This window comes from Ictalurus punctatus, chromosome 9 (genome assembly GCF_001660625.3).
Source record: "Ictalurus punctatus breed USDA103 chromosome 9, Coco_2.0, whole genome shotgun sequence".
Lineage (NCBI taxonomy): Eukaryota > Metazoa > Chordata > Actinopteri > Siluriformes > Ictaluridae > Ictalurus > Ictalurus punctatus.
In genome coordinates this window covers 29,065,001-29,085,000 of record NC_030424.2, presented here as the reverse complement: position 1 = coordinate 29,085,000, position 20,000 = coordinate 29,065,001, and the positions used below count along the sequence as shown (strand labels likewise).

General features: G+C 44.1%; 1 protein-coding gene across 1 annotated transcript in view; it reads right to left on the bottom strand.

The window, feature by feature from the left end:
• dlgap2a (discs, large (Drosophila) homolog-associated protein 2a) overlaps window positions 1-20,000 on the bottom strand; it is a 172,375-nt gene that overhangs the window by 77,615 nt on the left and 74,760 nt on the right. The window contains exon 2 of the mRNA XM_053682452.1: window positions 8,470-9,632. Coding sequence (XP_053538427.1) covers window positions 8,470-9,564 — 1,095 coding nt within the window. The 5' untranslated portion in view covers window positions 9,565-9,632. The remainder of the gene's footprint in view (window positions 1-8,469; window positions 9,633-20,000) is intronic.

Here is a 20,000-nt window from a genome sequence, read left to right as displayed (position 1 = left end):
TTGCTGACAGGCCGTCGCCGGCTGCTTTAATACTCCAGCTAACGAGCGTGTTGATGATGGGCTGATCACAGAGAGAGAGAGAGAGAGAGAGAGAGAGTGAGAGAGAGAGAGAGACAAAGAAAGAGACAGAAAGACGGAGCAAGAGAGAGAGAGAATTGGAGAGATATAAGGACAGAGAGAGAGAGAGAGAGAGAGAGAGAGAGAGAGAGAAAAAGACAGTAAGCCCGAGAAGCAGAGAGACAGCGAGGCGGAGAAAGAGACTGAAAGACAGAGAAGGAGAGAGGGAGAGACAGAGAGAATCAGAAAGGGAGAAGGAGCGTGGGGAAGTCACAATGAGAGTAAGATTGCAACAGAAAGAAAGAAAGAAAGAAAGACTGGGAACAGAGAAGCAGATAGACAGGGATGCAGCAAGACAGAGAGTGAGACAGAGGCAGTGGAGAGTACGGATGAGTTAAACACAGAGAGACTTAGACAGGAAAGAAATGAGTGTGGTATAGAAAAGGGATGAGAGAGAAAAAAGAAGAAAGAAAAAAAACAGAAGGAGAGAAAGACAAAAATGAAAATAGAAAATACTCGTAAAATAACGAGAGCCGTGAGAGAGACAGAGAGAAAAAACGACAGAGGAACATCTAAAGCCGAAGCCAACTTGAAGGAAATGAAATCGAATTAAAGGGAGGTGGAGAAAAACGAGTGTTAGAAGAGAGAGATGACGGAGAGCTTAAGAAAGATGAAAGCAAAAGAGTGGAAAGGAGAAAAAGAGAGAGAGATAAAGAGAAAGCGACACAAGTGGAGTCATTAAGGTTTAGAACATTAGTGCGAGTTCTTGTTGCTCTCGTTAATAATGAAGTGTACGGTGTGTGATCATCCCCTAATCACGCACACACACACACACACACACACACACACACGCACGCACGCACGCACGCACCTGCTGGCCGAGAGTGTAACACTGGAGTGTATGAAACACACAGAGATGGCTGTAGAGAGAGAGAAACGCTGATTACGTTCGAGTGCAGCAGTGAACCTCCCTGATCTGAGTGAGAGGGTTAGAGATCCATCACCCCGACAGACTGAGATCTCTGAATCATCACATTTACTCACCGACCTCACGCATGGCAACGTTATTACATCACAGCCCCTTTTCCAGACTTCTAGATGTCCAAAATTCTATATTTCCATAGAACTAAATTGTCAGACTTCTAGATGTCCAAAATTCTATATTTACAGACTTTTATATTTCCATAGACCTATATTTCTTAACTTCTATATTTCCAGACTTCTATATGTCCAAAATTCTATATTTCCAGACTTCTATATGTCCAAAATTCTATATTTCCATAGACCTATATTGTCAGACTTCTACATGTCCAATATGTCCAAAATTCTATATTGTCAGACTTCTATATGTCCAAAATTCTATATTTCCAGACTTCTATATGTCCAATATGTCCAAAATTCTATATTTTCAGACTTCTATATGTCTAAAATTCTATATTTCCATAGACCTATATTTCTAGACTTCTATATGTCCAAAATTCTATATTTCCATACTTGTATATGTCCAAAATTCTATATTTCCATAGACCTATATTGTCAGACTTCCACATGTCCAATATGTCCAAAATTCTATATTTCCAGACTTCTATATGTCCAAAATTCTATATTTACAGACTTCTATATGTCCAAAATTCTATATTTCCATAGACCTATATTGTCAAACTTCTACATGTCCAATATGTCCAAAATTCTATATTTCCATACTTCTATATGTCCAAAATTCTATATTTCCATAGACCTATATTGTCAGACTTCCACATGTCCAATATGTCCAAAATTCTATATTTCCATACTTCTATATGTCCAAAATTCTATATTTCCATACTTCTATATGTCCAAAATTCTATATTTCCATAGACCTATATTGTCAAACTTCTACATGTCCAATATGTCCAAAATTCTATATTTCCATACTTCTATATGTCCAAAATTCTATATTTCCATAGACCTATATTGTCAGACTTCCACATGTCCAATATGTCCAAAATTCTATATTTCCATACTTCTATATGTCCAAAATTCTATATTTCCAGACTTTTATATTTCATAACTTCTATATTTCCAGACTTCTATGTGTCCAAAATTCTATATTTCCATACTTGTATATGTCCAGAATTCTATATTTCCATAGACCTATATTGTCAGACATCTATATGTCCAATATGTCCAAAATTCTATATTTCCATACTTCTATATGTCCAAAATTCTATATTTCCATAGACCTATATTGTCAGACTTCTATATGTCCAAAAGTCTATATTTCCAGACTCCTATATGTCCAAAATTCTATATTTCCATAGACATATTTTTTCAGACACCTACATTTCCAGAGACTTATTTTTCCAGGTCCCTATGTTTTTAGCCATCTACATTTCTAGACTCTTACAGAGGCCGTATTTCCAGAAGCCTATGTTTCCAGGAACCTCCCCCCTGCCCCCCCCCCCAAGACCATATGTTTCCAGGTCCCCATATTTCCAGAACCCTGTATTTTTAGGGACCTACATTTCAAGGACCCTGTATTTCAAAAGGCTTATGTTTCCAGAATCCTATATTTCTAGGACCCTATTTTTCCACATTACCAATTCCAGGACCCTATTTATCACGGACCTCTGTTTCCAGGGCCCAGTGTTGTCAGAACCGTATGTTGTTAGGGTTCTACATTTCCCAAACCTAGTGTTCCAAGGGTCCTGTTCCCACTACAATAAGACCCAACCGGGTCAGTTGCCATTACCTTATTTTTCTTCACCTGTCTAATGTATTATACTGAGGGACCTATGTTCCCAGGGTGCTTATACTCCTATATTTCAGCCTAATGTTTCCTCAGTCCTGTGTTCCCTCCACAGGCAAATAAGACTATTTCCTTTACCTGTCTTGTTAACAAACATTTCTACCATATTAGAGCAACATAAAGACGCCAATGAAATCTACAAAAAGTACGCGAGTTAAATAATAACAGGATCTATGGAGACTTTCCAGTTTTCGTTCTTGTCTTAACGAATATGCAAATTGCGGTTGAAACGTTTCTACCAAAAAAGCAAAATACAGGGCGGAGTGAATGCAAATAGATTCATCTGCATAATTTCAATTACAATTGTATATACCGCAGTCTGGTTAAATTAGTGCAACCGAACGACAAAGATTACATTTGCAGAAGTCAGTTTCTGGTCTATAAGTGAAAAAGTTATACTTTAGAAAAAAAATAATAATAATAAAAATCACACATCCTTTACACCCTTTCATTTTGTATAAAATGACTTTTTCAATAGATGCTTATTGTAAATTCGAACCAACCAGCATTCGGTTTTCTTCTGCTTATTGAAATCCAAAATGAAATTACCCACTGTGAGGGATTCTGTCATTTTTTTGGCCTTTTTTTTTTTTTCTTTTCCCTTTTCACTAAAGCTCTGATCTGTCTCTGGACTCGTGTCAAACTGGACTAAGATCAATCGCCACACAGCAGGAGACAGAGAAAGAGGGATGAATAAAAAAGAGGAACAAGAGGTAATAGGGAGGTCAAACAAATACAGAAAGAAAAAGAGCAAGATGTGATGGAATAAATCCCGGGTATGAAGATTAGCTTATGATCAGGACCGATCGACTCCATTCACACAGCCTTCACTGCTGTAACAACGGAGCTCGAGGGCGAGAGAGATTAAACACGAGCAGAGAGAGAGAGAGAGAGAGAGAGAGAGACGTCAAAGACACTGAGAGACGACGTGAGAAAGATGAAGCCTTTCAAAGATTACACAATATTGAGGAGGGAGGGTAGAGTGTGTGTGTGTGTGTGTGTGTGTGTGTGTGTGTGTGTGTACACCCAGAGGGGAGCTTGTTCTTGAGTGTGAACGAGGTGCCAGTTAGCAGGATGACTCAACTGGCACAGAATGACTTTTCCAGCCAGTTTAACACCTGCACTACTTAACTTCATCGAAGCACCAAACCTAGTGTCTGTGCCAACTGCGAGCACACACTCACACACACACACACACTCACACACACACACACACACACCAACAAAAGTTTCAGACTTCATTTTATAACCTGTACGTTCTCCTAAATTCCTCTCATATTCAGTGGGGGTTGAATAATTGTGATGCAACACGTACCACAGTAATGGCTTGCAAAAGTATTGGCGCCCTACACGGCCGGCCCTAAAAGTATCCACGCCCTACACGGCCGGCTCCAAACCGCATCGGCGCCCGATCCGTCCGGCTTTAAGAAGTACTGGCGCCCTATCTGTCCGGCTCCAAAAAGGGTCGGCGCCCTGTCGGACCGGCTCTCGAAAGTATTGGCCCCCATACGCAGGCAGCTCTCGAAAAAGTATTGGCGCCCCGTCCCGTCCCGGTTTTGCCACGGCAAGCACCACTCGCATTTTCTTCAGGAAATGTACCGGTCTAGTTTTGATTGCAGTCATTTCCCATCATTCTTTTTCTTGTTTAAGGATACATTTAAAACTAGTTAGTTCCTCTCATCACTTGGTCCCTTTTAACGTTTTTTTTCTTTCTTGTCCCCCCCCCCGCCCCCCCCCCAAAAAAAAAACACTGTCTGTTACAAACAGAGTTGGGCGTAACGCGTTACAAAATAACGTGTTACTGTAATCTAATGACTTTTTTCTCATAACGCAGTAATGTAAGGCATTATATTTTACATTTATCGCAATCTGATTACAGTTACTGATGTCGATAAAATTCCGTTACTCGCGTTACAGATGTATTGTTAAGAACACGATATTTAGTCAAATGCGTTCTTAAAATAAATCACGTTTTGCCCTGAAGATTTTTTTCTTTAGCGCTGATTGATTCCTATTCGGACTTTTTTAGAGTAATTTACCCAACACTGCTTACAAAGCACTGACACAACATCAACAAATCTGACGGGTCAAAATGTATCATCGTTGATACGGTGACATTTTCTATAAGGAGAGGTTTATTGAACATTTAGGGAAGGAGTCTCCAGTGTCAGTGCTTTGCGACAGACAGACAGACAGACAGACAGACAGACAGACAGACAGACAGACAGACAGAGGTAAAGCTGTACGTTTTCTGAGTTCTCTGAGTTTACACTTTGTGGTTTCTTGGTAAATCAATTCATGGAACTATAAATGGGTACAAAGTATGCTGTTCTTAAAACAGTGACTTTGCTTTGTGTCAGGTAACACACACACACACACACACACACACACACACACACACACACTACAGAAGCCATCTCCTGTTCAATGAATGAGCTCTAAGGCTGTCAAGGTTTCCTTTCCAGCAATGACACACCAATCCAATAAAGTGCATCCCTTGTGCATCATTCGGAGTCTTGCCAAACAAGAAATGAATCAAATGACTTCCAGCAATATTTGACATTTTACACCAGTCGCTGTTTCATAAGTGTTAATGCTATCCAACTGAGGATCCTAAAAGAAGAACGACTTGCGCACCAAATCGACCATCTGGCCCGAGTAGCTCGACAACCCACATGGTCTGTGACAAACACTAGAAGCCAAAGCAATAAAGCAAACAAGCGCAAACTTTTTAGCATCGATTCTGCTTCGAGCCCCGTCCTCAACAAACAATTCCGTCTCCCTTGCTTGACTGACCTTTCTGATAAAGACACCCCAAAAATAGCTTCTTTATTTCCTCCCTCCCATCCCCGACACACATGGCTCGGTCTGGATGTTGCAACCTTTTAGTCAGTTTGCTTCCGAGCGAAGGGACATAAATCTCCCCGAGCGCGTGCGTCACCGAGGTCCGCATTGATAACAGCTGCCAAAAACAGCAGCCGGATGGATGGGTTGCGCTATTCTTGGCGCTGTGTGTTTATCACGGCCGAAGGAGCCCATTAAGTGCCGTGAAACACAGATGCATCAGAATCGTCGGCTCTCGCGCGGTCTAGGTCATGGCGGCACATGCTGGCAGTTAATCCTATCTGACACGCTCGATGAACACAAACCTAAACTAATTGGTGCTATAACAACGACCGATGTAGTGCTAGCGACCATTTCATTCTATCCCCGCAGCTCCGAATGAGTAAATAAATTAGTAAAAAAACAAAAAAAAATAGAAGAAAGAATAATAATCAAGAGTAATCCGGCTCTGGCTTTGTCCGGCCTGCGATTAAAGTCAATTAAGTGATCGATTAAAAAAAAAAAAACCTCCCACTTAACTTGAGATGTTTATCCGCTATGATAGTTGTGCAATTATGAACTGACACCTCTCAACCTCGACCGAACTGTCAACACCTTTTAACGAACCTGTATAATTTGCATAATAAGTGGGTTGATCGTGATCGCTCATTCGCATAAGGCTCGCAGTGATTGCAATGAATTTTATGACATATCATGAGTACAAATAACACGCCGAAAACGATACGCCCCGCTAAATTACTCGGACTAATCGGGCATCGATCCTGACTTTTCCTCGGGGGTCCGAACATCGTTTTGAAAAGAAAAAAAAAAAAAACAACGTTCCAACCTCTGTTCATCTTTCCAAATGCGTTCTGATCGCTCCTTCTGAACGACACACACCCGGCCTCAAAATCCGCCCTCGGGGTAGCCCTTACGATGAACCCGGCTAATTAACGGTTACCCTGAAGTGGCCCTATCCATCTCACTGATGCGCTTAAGATTGATCGAGCGTATCTAATCCCCGACTACTACCCAGGGTGGACACTAAATAAATGCAGGTCATGAGCAGTGGAGCTTTCTTCTGAGTCAGCAGGAGCAAGCGGTTTTACAGCAATTAATCTCGGCTCTTTCCGCCTTCCCTGATCTGTCACCCCGATACGGCCGATGATAGCCCCAGTGAGCGGTCATCTTTCGCGCATGCCACCCAAGCCTCAGAAACTATTTACGAGCGGACGAAGATGACTACGGAGCGCCAACGTGGCCGGTCTGTAATAAAATCGACGGCTTTCAAGACGGCGGATTTTGTCGTCCGTATTGATGGTGTCGTCATTAAGCCTCCACTAGTGTACTTTGTAATCGAGGTGTACTGCTTGACCCCATCATGTACCTTCAGGCTGCACATAAATTCCCGGACTAAAATTCTGATTTCTCACCTCTGAAGCTTCTCCCTCCGCGAAACACTGAAAAGCGCTGAGTCATCTTGTATTGTAGGGCATACTGTATACGTCCGGCTTGATTTACTCTTCATCGATCTCACGAATAAAACCATCAAGTGCAGAAAAATCACCGAGCGGAGCAGCTTTTATAACAACACTCTCGCCTAGTCCTAGCTAGTATCAGCTAATTAACTAGCCTAGCTCGCTAGCTAGATTAATCATTAACGGTGATGCTGATTTAACTCGGATTTAACTCTGCTGATATACGCAACCACAGATAAAGATGGACGTCAAATCGCATGATGGGTACAATCGGATATTTTCGCGTTAACGTTTTAAACCTCTTCATGTTTACTCACTGGGGCTTTGTCCACCATATTTGTTTTTATCACTTGCCCCTTCCCAACTTGAGATCGGATTGCTTGGGTGGTAAAAAAAAAAAAAAAAAGGAGCAAAAAATAAATAAATTGCTGCTGGGAGCTTTTTTTTTTTTTTTTTTTTTTAAAGCGTCTCAATTCCGCCCACCTTGCAGCCGTTGCATTAAATGTAAAAATGTGGTTGAGCCCATGAAGTGTAATCTCTTCTTCTCACTTCCTTAGAAGCTTTCCATGGTCTTGTCCTTCCGTTTATACACCTCCTCTACCAGTACGACCCCTCGTGCACGCTCAGGTCGGAGTGGAACGTCTTCGGAAAGGACTCCGAATGTATTCAGATTTTCATGAAAACCCTTTTAGCCGGTACGTTCTTCCAGAACAATCTCGTGCTGTCTAACATTTTTCAATCTTGTGCTATTTACTGTTCCATTTTTAGCCACTATTTAAACTATTTACTATTGAAAACACTTGCTGTTGAGCTCAGAGATAAACTACTGATATGTGAACAACCCTGGTAGGGTGTCAGAAAATGACAGACGGCTATTTCAGCAGTCCATCTCAAGCACTAACAATAAAGGCGCACCTGAATAATGAAAGGAGGTAACGGTGATGTATTATCGCATTTGTGTACCATGCAATCAATAGCGATCAATATGGCCCACAGTTTGCAATATTTCTAAATCCTAGCAAAGCTCCTCAGGGTATCAAATCCTAATGGTACTGCTAATACAGCTGTCCCCAAATATGGCACTACATTACCACTCTTCACACTCCATCATCAGAAACACAAACGCAATCAGAAAGCACTTCAGGAACAGCAGGACTGTTAAATTGTTACATTATAAGCTCGGATATAATTTCGTTCTCCAGAAATCATTTGTAAGTGCGCCGCTATGGTTCTATGCCAAAGTGGTAAATGCATACTGAGGGTATACCGCTCATATATTACAGAAAATGATCACCTATTACAAAATCTTACAGCTTCACTGACCTGGAGATAATGACAAGGCCTCATGGGGGACTTGAGGTCTTGAGGCATCATAGGTTTCTCGAGGTTGAGCGAGGACTTGCGATAGGCTTCTTTGGCCTGGCTAACAGTCAAAGTGGACCAAGAGCTCCGCTTCATGAACTTGCCCTCAGGAGCCAGGGCCATGCCCTCGCACGCCGAGCACTTCACGTCATTGTTGCTCTTGGAGGTCTTGAGGGAAAGATCTCCAAAGTGGCCTGGGACTGATTCCGGGTAGCAGTGACTTATGTGGTCCACATGGTGCCGACTCATGACACTGGGAGTCCGGTAGGTGCTGTCGCTGTCTAGGTTATCGTCAGAGCTCCACCACCCTGCGATCCCTGAGCGGTGCTTGGAGTCGGCTTTGCGCTCTTTGCTCTTGCTCCTCTTGCTGTGTTTGTGGTGGCCGTGGTGGTGTCCGTGATGGTGGTGGCCACTTTCCGAGCGCGAGTCTCCTTTGGTGCCGTTCATCTTGGAGGAGCCTTCCAGCGAGTGGGACTTGGTGAAGAGCTTCTGCACAGAGTGCACCAGGTGGCGGATCCGACCTGGGCTCTCGTTCCTCTGCTCGCTGCTGGTGGTAGCCGTGGATGTGCGCTGGTATTGCAGCGTGTGGAATCCGTCTCGGTGGATGGGAAGCTGCTTTTCAAATTGGTCCAGGAGGTTGGCGGGTATTCGGTTCATTTTCCCAGAACCGGAAACACTACCTGCACCACCTCCTCCTCCTACTCCACCCCCTCCAACAACACCACTTCCACCACCGCCGCCGCTGTGCCCGGTATTGCCATCCTCGCGCGAACTCTCATGGTGTGAACTGTAATGCATCCTGGGAAATGTGCTGCTGGAAACGTGGTCAGAGGCCATGGAGACAGGCATCACCATGCACTCCGAATGGATGGAGCTCCGCGGCGAGCAGCGGTGGTGGTCCATGGGGCAACTCTCCGTGGGGCTAAGCAGGTAAGATGAGCGGGGGTCTGGAGCACCATGCTGCAGGTGGTCAAGGGAGTGGTCGCAGTCTGTCAGGCCACAGGAGTGTCCAGGTGTGATGTTTAGCTGGGGACGACCGCCTGATAGACCTTTCATATTCCTGGGAGGGGAGGGGTAGCTGTCTTCATCGAAGTACTGGATGGGGGACCATGAATATGGCTGGTCTGCAAATGACAAGGAGAGACAAAGAGACTATGGGTCAGAACTTCCTGTACCTTTTATTACTCAGCTGTCGACTAGACTTCTGCTTCAGCAAAAAGTCCTGATTTGACTAACTAAGCCACGGCAGGATGTATTAAGGCACAAAGATGCTCTCAAGGACGCGGTTTCATAATTTTGCCACACAAGGCGTGCCATGTTCAATGGAAACTCCTCCGAAAGGAAGGAACATATTATCAGCTTTGTCCAGTTCACGTATGAACATCACTTGTTTGCATACACATATTGATATACACACACATTGAAGTACAATTGTTAAAATTCCCATGAAAGTACAAGATTTTTGTTTTTAAATGACAACGTGACAAGAATGGGAGCTGAGCCCTCCTTAAACCCTTCCCTGTAAGTCAGACGGGGAACATGGTTAGCGTTTCCATTTATCCGATGCAAAGTAAAATAATAGCCTATCATTTTAACACCGTGGTGCCATCCGTCAAAGCCAGCTTTGGTTGGAGAGTACTCTGAGGATCGTCAGGAGTCGTCCTTGGGAGGCAACGCTCCGAGATTAAAACTACATTTGCTGGAATCGTTCGTCAAGGACAGACGAAGGGACTCATTATCAAAGGGACACAGTATCACATATCAAATTTTAATCATTTTGATCGCTTTCCTTCCGTGACGTTACCGTTTCATGCTTGTTCATGCTGTTTTAACGGACCAGGGGTAGAATTAGAGACGTTCGGGTCAGGCGTCTGGGAAATGGGTTTTTTAAGAAGGTGTGATAGTTTTGGTAAATAGTAAACAAAAAAAAACAACAGTAATAACGATACTACCTTGAGTTTCATTGAACATTTCAGCATCATTTAGGCTCGGTGAAGTTTACTGAGATTCTAAGAAGTATGCTGTAAGTAGATTCACTTTCACCCATATTTAGCCACATCTGTGTCCCTTAATTCATTTTTAATTTGACTCTCTCATTAACTGCCTTCATGCTTCGTCACTTCCTGAGCATGTCGTCTCAGTGGAGGTGTACGTTAAGACACTGTGTTTGCTTAAGAGACAGTACTTTTCAAACGAGTCAGAAAAACAATTACCATACTTATTGGAGCATGGCATCTCGGGTCTTATGCAAATCACCAAATGTCTGCCCTTCACAAGTCAATGTAAGCAAACAGGAATCAAGAATGACCAAAATCTGTAAAAAGACATGGGTCACACCTGGCGTTGGCTATTTAAATTCGTTTTTTGAATATCTCTATGCTAATCCGTCTACCTTGCGAACACGACGTGGCTCTCAGGCGAGGGTCAAAGAGTACGTCGTCATGTCCACGAACGATCTCGTCACGGCGATCCTAAAACTTTGACCACGACGTCCGCTTGACTAACAGTCAAAGCCCTACGGATATATTTGCTCTTTTGTTGTTCCCACTCTCCAAGCACAGACCGAGTATAAAGGACATTTTACCCTCCTTATCGTATTAGCATTTAAATGGCAACACATCCACAGCAAACGAGTCTGACAGATACAAACTCCCGTCCTCGTCTGGCTCTGGTAACAGGACTTGAAAAACAAAGTCAATGGATAATCAAGGCACGGACTGCTTTCAAAGGGAAATAACGTAACCTTCAGTGTTGGCAAAGCCTCGGTTCGAGAGAGGAATAGCGTATCGCAAGATTTCTGCGAATCTGTTGTTCGGCATTGATAAGACGCTGCAAACAGAGCAGTGGGAACTCACAAAAGACACAGCGCTCCGTTAACAATAGCAGATTGAAATCATGCTGACACGTGAGACGCTTCCTTATCTGCACATGTCCTGTTATCCACAACATCTGCCACAATTGATTACTTCTTGCGAGCGGTTGGGCCCAATTAAAGACCGTTAATTGTGATGGTTATTTTGTAAGGCTTTCAAAAAAGAAACTTTCCACAAAAAAAAAAAGTTACACTCGATTCATCTTTAGTAAGCACTTTATCCTGGTCAGGATTGTCCATACACCACTCATACATACATACACACATACACTATATGGCCAAAAGTATGGAACCTGTCCATCATACTCATCTTTGAACATGTTGGTGCCTCATTTGCTGCTATAACATCCTTCACTCTTCTGCGAAAGCGTTCCGCTAGATTTTGGAGCGTGGATCTGGGGATTTGTGTCCATTCAGCCACGAGAGCATTAGTGAGGTCGGGTACCGAGTTTGGGATGTCGAGGAGGTCTGGGGTGCGGTCTGTATTCCAGTTCATCCCAAAGGTGTCCATTGGGTTCAGGTCAGGGCTCTGCGCAGGACACTTGAGTTCTTCCACTCCGACCTTCACACGCCATGTCTTCATGGAGCTGGCAGTGTGCACAGGGGCACTGACATGCTGTAAATAATTTGGGGCCTCTTAGTTCCAGTAAAGGGACGTTGCAATGCTATAAGACATTCTATACAATCGTGTGCTTCTAATATTTGGCAAAAATTTGTCGAATCACCACATATGGGTGTGATGGACCGCTGTCCACATACTTTTGGCAATAAAGTGTATTAAATAAATGGGTGAAAGGGTGAAGGGAACGAAAGGGTGAAGGGAACGAAGCATCGGACAGAACAAGCCAGCTTTTACAGCTCAGAAGCAGGAAGTGGGAACTCCTGGGATTACATCATTTTTGAAGCTACATAGTGAGAAGTCATATGCTGAAACTCTAAGACCCTCACGATTTTTCGAGCAGGGATTCCTAATTGACCCAATGGGTGTGTGTAAGGAAGGAAAGCTCCAGAGTCTGGGATCGGTGAAAGCCGGTCAGCGGGCCAAGAATGGCCAGTAGGCCAGCTAAGGAGGATCACAGGGAGTGGGAAGGGGTGTAAGCCTAAACCAGATCAGAGAGGTAAGCGGTAGTGACGTGATGGACGGTTTTCAAAGTCAGCAGCAATGAATGATTTTTAAATGAATCCATAGTGGCGCTGCTAGGCTAGAGGAAAGCAGAGCGGTAATCGATCCAGATGTTCAGGAAACGTGGATAAGCTTCTGTGTTGAGAAAGAGCCGGGGGTCTGTCACTGTTGACGAGATTGGAAGAAAGCATTCGCACACGTTCACACCGAGGGGACACTTAGAGTTTTGGTGATCTAGGAGGAAATATGAGAACCTGGAGGAAACCCACACGGGTATGGTGAGAACATATGAAACACGTTGTTTTCCTAAGAGTGCACAAATTGAAGAACCCTAGCCGGTATGCACCGTTGAAGTCAGTTACTCTTATTCGAGTGGTTTTCCTTGACCACTAAAGATCTCACTGAATCCAGAATCTAGCTCTAGATGGCTAATTCTCGAATGGGTGATGGTGTTTGTTCAAATATAGCCTTAATATTTTGACTTCCTGTAGTCATTTGATAAGCTCGATATTCAGCAAGAAAGCTAAAGTCCTGAACGCCCTCAGGAAAGACAGTGGAATTTTCGGTCTCAGCAAATATGGACTCCCCGGTGGTTAAATCGGCATTCTAGGGAACTATCGAGCTGTGAAAAGTCTTTAGGTCGGGTCTCCGTCCACATTAATGATGCTAGAGCAATCCAGAACCTTGAACATCCCAAACATGAGCAGCGATAACTATAGATGCCTCGTTACTGTTGCGATAAAAGATGGACCGACTGGTAAAAAAATAAATAAATAAATAAATAAACCCAAAATATCTTCAAACTATTGCAACAATATGTAGCACTTTATCCAAACTCGTGTCCAGCGTGACCATGAACAAAGAGGTGGATAAAAATGCTCGATCATCCATTGTCCCGTAGGTTAAGTGCTGTCTCCTAGAAAAGTGACGCTTTTATTACAAAATCAAAAATGGGGGAAATCGTGTCCTTAACCCTCGGAGAAGCAGTGACGGCGAGACGGATTGTTTGATTCGAGGCCAAGTCGGTATATAAAGTGGACGTGGCCGGCAGTGCTTTAGCGGTAATGGATTTTCTAATGGTGTCGTTTTTGGGTTTTTTTTTTTTTTTTGGAGGGAAAGAAATGGAAGAGAGGTGCGATGCTTAGCTATTATGTGATCTCTCCTCCACTGTGGAGTGCTAAGTTTTGCCGGCGAGTATCAGTGAAATTCCTGCAAGGACGAGAAGCGAGACGATTATGCTCTGAAAGTCTTCGCTTGGGAAAAAAAAGAAAAAAAAGAAAGGAAAAGAGCTGATGAGACACAGGCTCTAAATGTGTGGCGCAGAGTCAGCGAGAAGAACGTATCTTTCGTACTGGAGAGCTTTTTTATTACATCCATATGACCTTTAAGCTGTGGTCTGAGAGCGGGACTAGCGCGGTGAAAGAACTGACCGGAATCAGGGGCAAAGCAATGCGTTAAATACTTCAAGCTGAAAATACTAACAGTACTAGCATGGAAAGAATGCTAATCCGACCGTGAGGTATTTCATTCTGACTAGCTGTTTATTTTTTTTTAATATGATAGTGTGCAGGGCTAAACAGGACCACACCCTGCTCCAGTGGATCACCTGTTGGAGGAAGAGGCGGAGTCATGGAGAACGGGCGGGAAACAAGTCGGTCCCAGGTATATATCCGTAGCTCTCGGCTTTTCACCTTTTTACTATCCACGTCACGTTCTAATTTACTCGCCAGGCGGCAAGGGATGTTCAAGGTCACACGGGGATGGTTTGGAAACTTGACTATGAGGTAAGGCAAACAGCTAGACGCAATGAACTACATACTGCATTTACCACCGCACCCTCATAAAACCACGGAGGCGGGCGCTTCCTTGTTGCTATCCGCATCACTGAGCGACATACATCACAGCTACACAATTCAATTTCCCTTCAGCGGAACTACCAGGCTCCAGACCTCGTCCCAGCAAGACTGCGTCCCTGTGCGCAAAGCGAGCTCCGTGTGTGAAGGACGGAAGAAGGTCGAAGAACTCGCCTGTCCTGCGCAGACCCCTGACCTCAACCCCATGAGCACCTTTGGGATGAACTGGAACCGGAGCCTCCTCGATATCCCACCATCAGCGCCTGATCTCAACCTCACTAATGCGCTTGAACCCGAATGAGCACAAATCCCAACACCCACGCCCCAAAAACCATTCGAGATCCTTCCCCGAAGAAAGATCGGAGCGCATTATAACAGCAAAGCGAGGAAGAAATCTGGAATGTGACGTTCAGCAAGCACATATAAGTAGCTGCTGTATTCAGGTGTCCACATACCACTAGAGATCGAGAGTTCTCAAGCTCCAGGGTGAAAATTCAGTGACATTCAGTTCTGTTCGGAAGTTTCTATACGGCAGCTGTGCTGACGACTCGGGCCAAAACTACAAATATAATCACGCCTCATTTGCATAAAAGTGAAAGCTAACATTAAGTTCGCTAAATATATGTCCAGCGGACCGGAGTATAATAGCACAGAACCTTTCGGGACACCTCAAACCACATCCCAGGACGTACTCTAACCATCCTGATTTCTGTTGCGCTCTAGATTGGATTTTTCCTACAGTGTTGTCGATTCGATTCAGTTCTATTCGCGTAGCGCGTTTAACGACGGACGTCGTCTCAGAGGAGCTTCACAGAAACGTATAAACACGGGATGGAGATTTTAAGCGTGTGAGTTTATCTCTATCGGGCGAGACGGTGGAGACGGCGGTGAGGGAAAAACTCCCTGAGATGATACGAGGAAGAAACCTCGAGAGGAACCGGACTCGGAAGGGAACCCGGAATCATCCGGGGAACGACGGATCGTGTGAGAGTGGAAGGAAGGTTTTATATGAAGTCTGTGTGTTGAACTAGTCCACTGTTCACTAAAGGAGACCCGAGTGTAAAACTGCACGTGGTTATCGCAGTCCCAAGGACATCGCTGTATGTGGAGTTCTCAAGGCAGTACATCTGTCCAGATGTTTATACATAGAGAAATATACTGTACGTTATTACTGTCGATAACGGGGAAGATTCAAATATGGAAAGAATCAGCTTTGAAGGAAGAGATCAAGATGCCGAGGGTTTTTATTTATTTTTTTGTGTGTGTGTGTGTGTGTGTGTGTGTGTGTGTGAGTGAGAATTATACCTTAGTTTGTGAATCGAAAATATCAGATAAAATCACTGAATGAACTAAGAAGGCATGGCACCTTTGCAGAAGGAGATGTCTCCCATTTTTTATTTATTTATTTATTTATTAATTTATTTTTTTTAATAAATGACGCTCCTTTTAAAATCTTCCTCGTGTCTTACGACGGGAATAAAAACGACGCCGTGCGCTATGACAGTATAAAAAGATTTCCAGATTGATGAATTACAATCAGATAGAATTAGAAAGAAGAAGAAGAAGAAGAAGAAAAATATATCCCGGTTATGGACGATTTTGTATCACAGAAGAACACGGATACGTTCCGTTTCGATCTATTATACGCCTCCGTGAGCGTTCTTCACCTCGTCCGACTGTCAAACCCTGTCTCTCTGTCGCACGTTCGAGTGTCTGTCTCTCTCCTCGCGAGGAGTTCGCTGGCTGAACCTTTATTACTCTGACAGAGAGGCACTACAGTGACAGCGCCGGGGTAGTGAAGACAGATGAATCTCCTCGTCCACTTTTTCTCAGTGATTTTTCAGTCTGGGGGGGAAAAAAACAAACATTTATTTATTTATTTATTTATTTATTTTTTAAAAACGCATCCAGATGTGTTTTGTTTTGTTTTGTTTCTTTTAACGTGAGTTATAACGTGAAGCGCCGCAGAAGCGAAGGCTGTGACGCCAGGATCTTCGTCAGAGACGCGAAGACCGATCTTAACAATCACGACATCGGTAACGCAAAAAAAAAAAACCCCCACGGCGTCGGAGCGTTCCGGTTCGCCCGTCGCCTCATAATACTCCGCGCTCCGTCGGAGCGAGTCACGGCGGCGGCTTTGATGAAATGTTTATCGTTAAAGGAATGAATTAGCCATGTCGCGATGAAGTGACTCATCTCTCCCGAGGTGTCTGGAGACCAGCGGAGCTCTCCTGCTAACTGGAGGGGAAGAGAAACGAGATGGAGGAGGTTCGGGGAACTCATGGACGCCGTAGTTCGGACCTACACGCGTTCCTTCCGTCGTTTAAACCGCGCCGACGCGCTTCCTGAATCCTGTTTACAGTACGCAAAGCTCGGCGCCGGACAAACACCTCCGGGAACATTTGTCATGTTTGCCCGGGTATGAAGAAGCCATCGCCGGTGAAACGATGAAACGCTCTCGGGCTTGCCGTGTCCTCCTCGGCGTACGTTCCTGCCCACGCGGTACAGAGAAAGCACGACGGGGGGATCCGCATGACACTCGTGCATTTTGGCAACCCGGAAAACCCCTGGATGTGAACACGGTGCGCCGCCATGCCGTAGGAAAACCTTTATGAGTAACACGCTTACTCGCGGAGGGCTCGCGGAGGGCTTTCGATCAGACCCGCGGTCGCTACGGTAACCGCTGCTTTAAAAAGCGCTCTTTGTCGGGCTTTCACAGACGAGGTCAGAGTTCCGTGTCTTTATGTAGAAACAGAAGTAAAGGACGGGGGCCTCGGCTCGACCCGACGCCGGGAAGAACGAGGAGAGCGTGTCTCCTTTCACCTACACGCAAGACGCTAAGCAGACGTAAAAGTTACATCTTGCAGACAGTTCAGGATTTATTCGCTCGAAATACATACAGAAATCCGATCCAAACACGTTTTTCGGTGAATCGGATCTTTTTAAATTCATCCCCTAGAAACATAAACGTCCCGGAAATAAACGTGCGCTTGTAAAATGTCCGGAATCACGAGCGTCTTTCATACTTTAGAGGTGAAAAAAAAAAAAAAGTAAATATACTACTAGGGACCGCCGGGTGTCTTTATTTCCCTTTTCTTCGCCGTGTACGCCTGTTTCGATCCGTGAACGCACACACCGGAGTTCCATTATCGCATCTTGTCGCCGTACGGCGACGATCGGCCTGCGTCTTAGCATTTAAACGGAACGTTCAAAACATATCGACTTGTTTAAATGACAAAACATCAACGTCCGCGTATCACGAACAGTGTTTCGTGCGTTTTGTCCTTTCAGTAGTTTTACCGAAATATTAAAAATATCATCAGATTTCGAGAGCTCTCCGATGACGACCTTCACCGTGCCATGTGACTGCCGAGACAGCACTTCCTGGTCATCTGACATGCCTTTTTTTTTTTTCTTTTTCGGTCACATGTCAAACTTCAAGCTGTTCCAGTTACCTCAGGAAAACAGTAGTTTTGCATGATTGCGTATCAAAAAAAAATTGGAGATGAACTGATTGTTGCCATACGGCAGTAAAAGGCTAAACTACTTCCCGAATCGGAAAATCTGAAGAAGAAACATCTGTTTATTATTATTATACGAGTAACAAACATCAGTCTAGGTTCTGTGTGGTGGTAGAAAAGTTCATCAGAAAACCATTTCTCTATTTATTTATACAGGGAATTGTACTAAGGTACTAATGTAATAATAATAATAATAATAATAATAATAATAATAATAATAAAACGTGGATAAAAAAAATGGATAAAAATAAATAAATAAAAGTACTAATACGTAACCGTTTAATACACGGGATGAGTGACGCAGTTGTTAGAACCTACTTTGGACTGGTTCATAATGAATAAACACTGACACTTATTCGGTTAGTCTGATCCAGATCGAAATGCAAGATCGGATTACAAGATCTAATCTGATTTCAGAACGCGTTTGTTTGTGTTTTTTTCTTCGTTTGTTTCCATTTTGAACAGCAACAATAACAACAACAACAACGCGTTTTCGAGATCCGATCCGATCCGATCCGATCGCCGAAATCCGATCAGATTACTTCTGAACAACCGGGCCCTGGAGATCAGCAGGTGTCACTAACAACCAGCATGAAGATGGAGCTGAGCTGATGGACGTTAAATCTACTGCTCGGATCTACATCTGCTTCACTGATATCCAATGTCTGATCTAAACCCGCTGCAGCAATCAGACTCTCACACTCCGAGAGTCTTATTTATTTCTTTTTTTTATTTACTTGGCACTTTCGTAACGGCGTTTCAGTCACCTCACAGCCCCAGAAGCGCTTAGTACGGGTGATTAAACGCCACCGAGAGGAAAGGAACAAATGGGAAAAAATGGGGGGGGGAAATTAGACCCCGATACTGGAGATCAGACCCGGAACTGTCTGACGCTCCGCTACACGCAGTGCGTCATCTCAAAAGGTCCCATCCTCATCTGCAAGACCTTCTTCCGTCCGTATCGCTTATTAAAAACTAGTTAAATTCCCTGTAGCCAGACGTCTACTCGCCGACAGGAAGCTGACAGGATGACAGGAAGCAGATACTGCTCCTGAGGTAATTAGCAGATTTGACTTTATTGGAAATAAAACGCACTGGAGAACCAGCGACTCTCTCGCAAACCGCCGGATAACGTCAAATACGTCTTAAGTGGTAGAGAGAGTTCAGTGTGATGCTCGCTCAACCGTTTAACAACTCCCGTAATGTTTTTTTTTTTTCTTTTACATTCAGATCGGATCGAGCGTACGCTCCGAGTGTACGCGGTGTTAGCTTTTCGTCCACGGCTTCCGTGTACGTAGCTCGCTAAACAACATGAAACGTCACGTACGTTTACCGTTCGCTGGAATTCCACTTGCTTCCTAGCCAGTTATGCTAGCTACTGGAATCCATGCTAGGCTAATCGGGCGTTAGCAAAAGAAAACAGGATGAGTTTGTTAAGTGTAGCTAGGTAATGTTTGTAACATAAGTAAATAAATAAATAAATTCTCGGACGTTTTCCTCGACATGCGTCTTTGAAGCAGGTGCAGAAGAAAGAGTCCGTGCCTTCTAGAGGGGTAACGAAGAGGCCATGTTTTGTTTGAGTCTTTGCTAACCCTGGCATATTGAAACAGTTTACTGAGGTAGGGCTGGGGTTCAACACACACACACACACGCACACGCTCGCACACGCGCACACACGCACTCACACACACGCACACGCACGCACACGCTCGCACACGCTCACACACACGCACGCACACGCACGCACACGCACGCACTCGCACGCACACACACGCACACACACGCTCACACACACACACACACACTGCAAGTTCAGTACTGCAGTCTGGTGAATTGTCCACATTCAGATGTTCACAAAGAGCTACAGCGCGAACACACGAACACTGAACCACGAGGAGCTGAAGAATTTACACACATACTTTCTTTCTATATTTGAATACTAAACCTTTTATTTTTTCTATGAAAGACTCTCTCTCTCTCTGTCTCTCTCTCTCTCTCTCTCTCTCTCTCTCTCTCTCTCTCTCTGTCTCTCTCTCTCTCTCTCTGTCTCTCTCTCTCTCTCTCTCTCTCTCTCTCTCTCTGTCTCTCTCTCTCTCTCTCTCTCTCTCTCTCTCCTCTCTGTC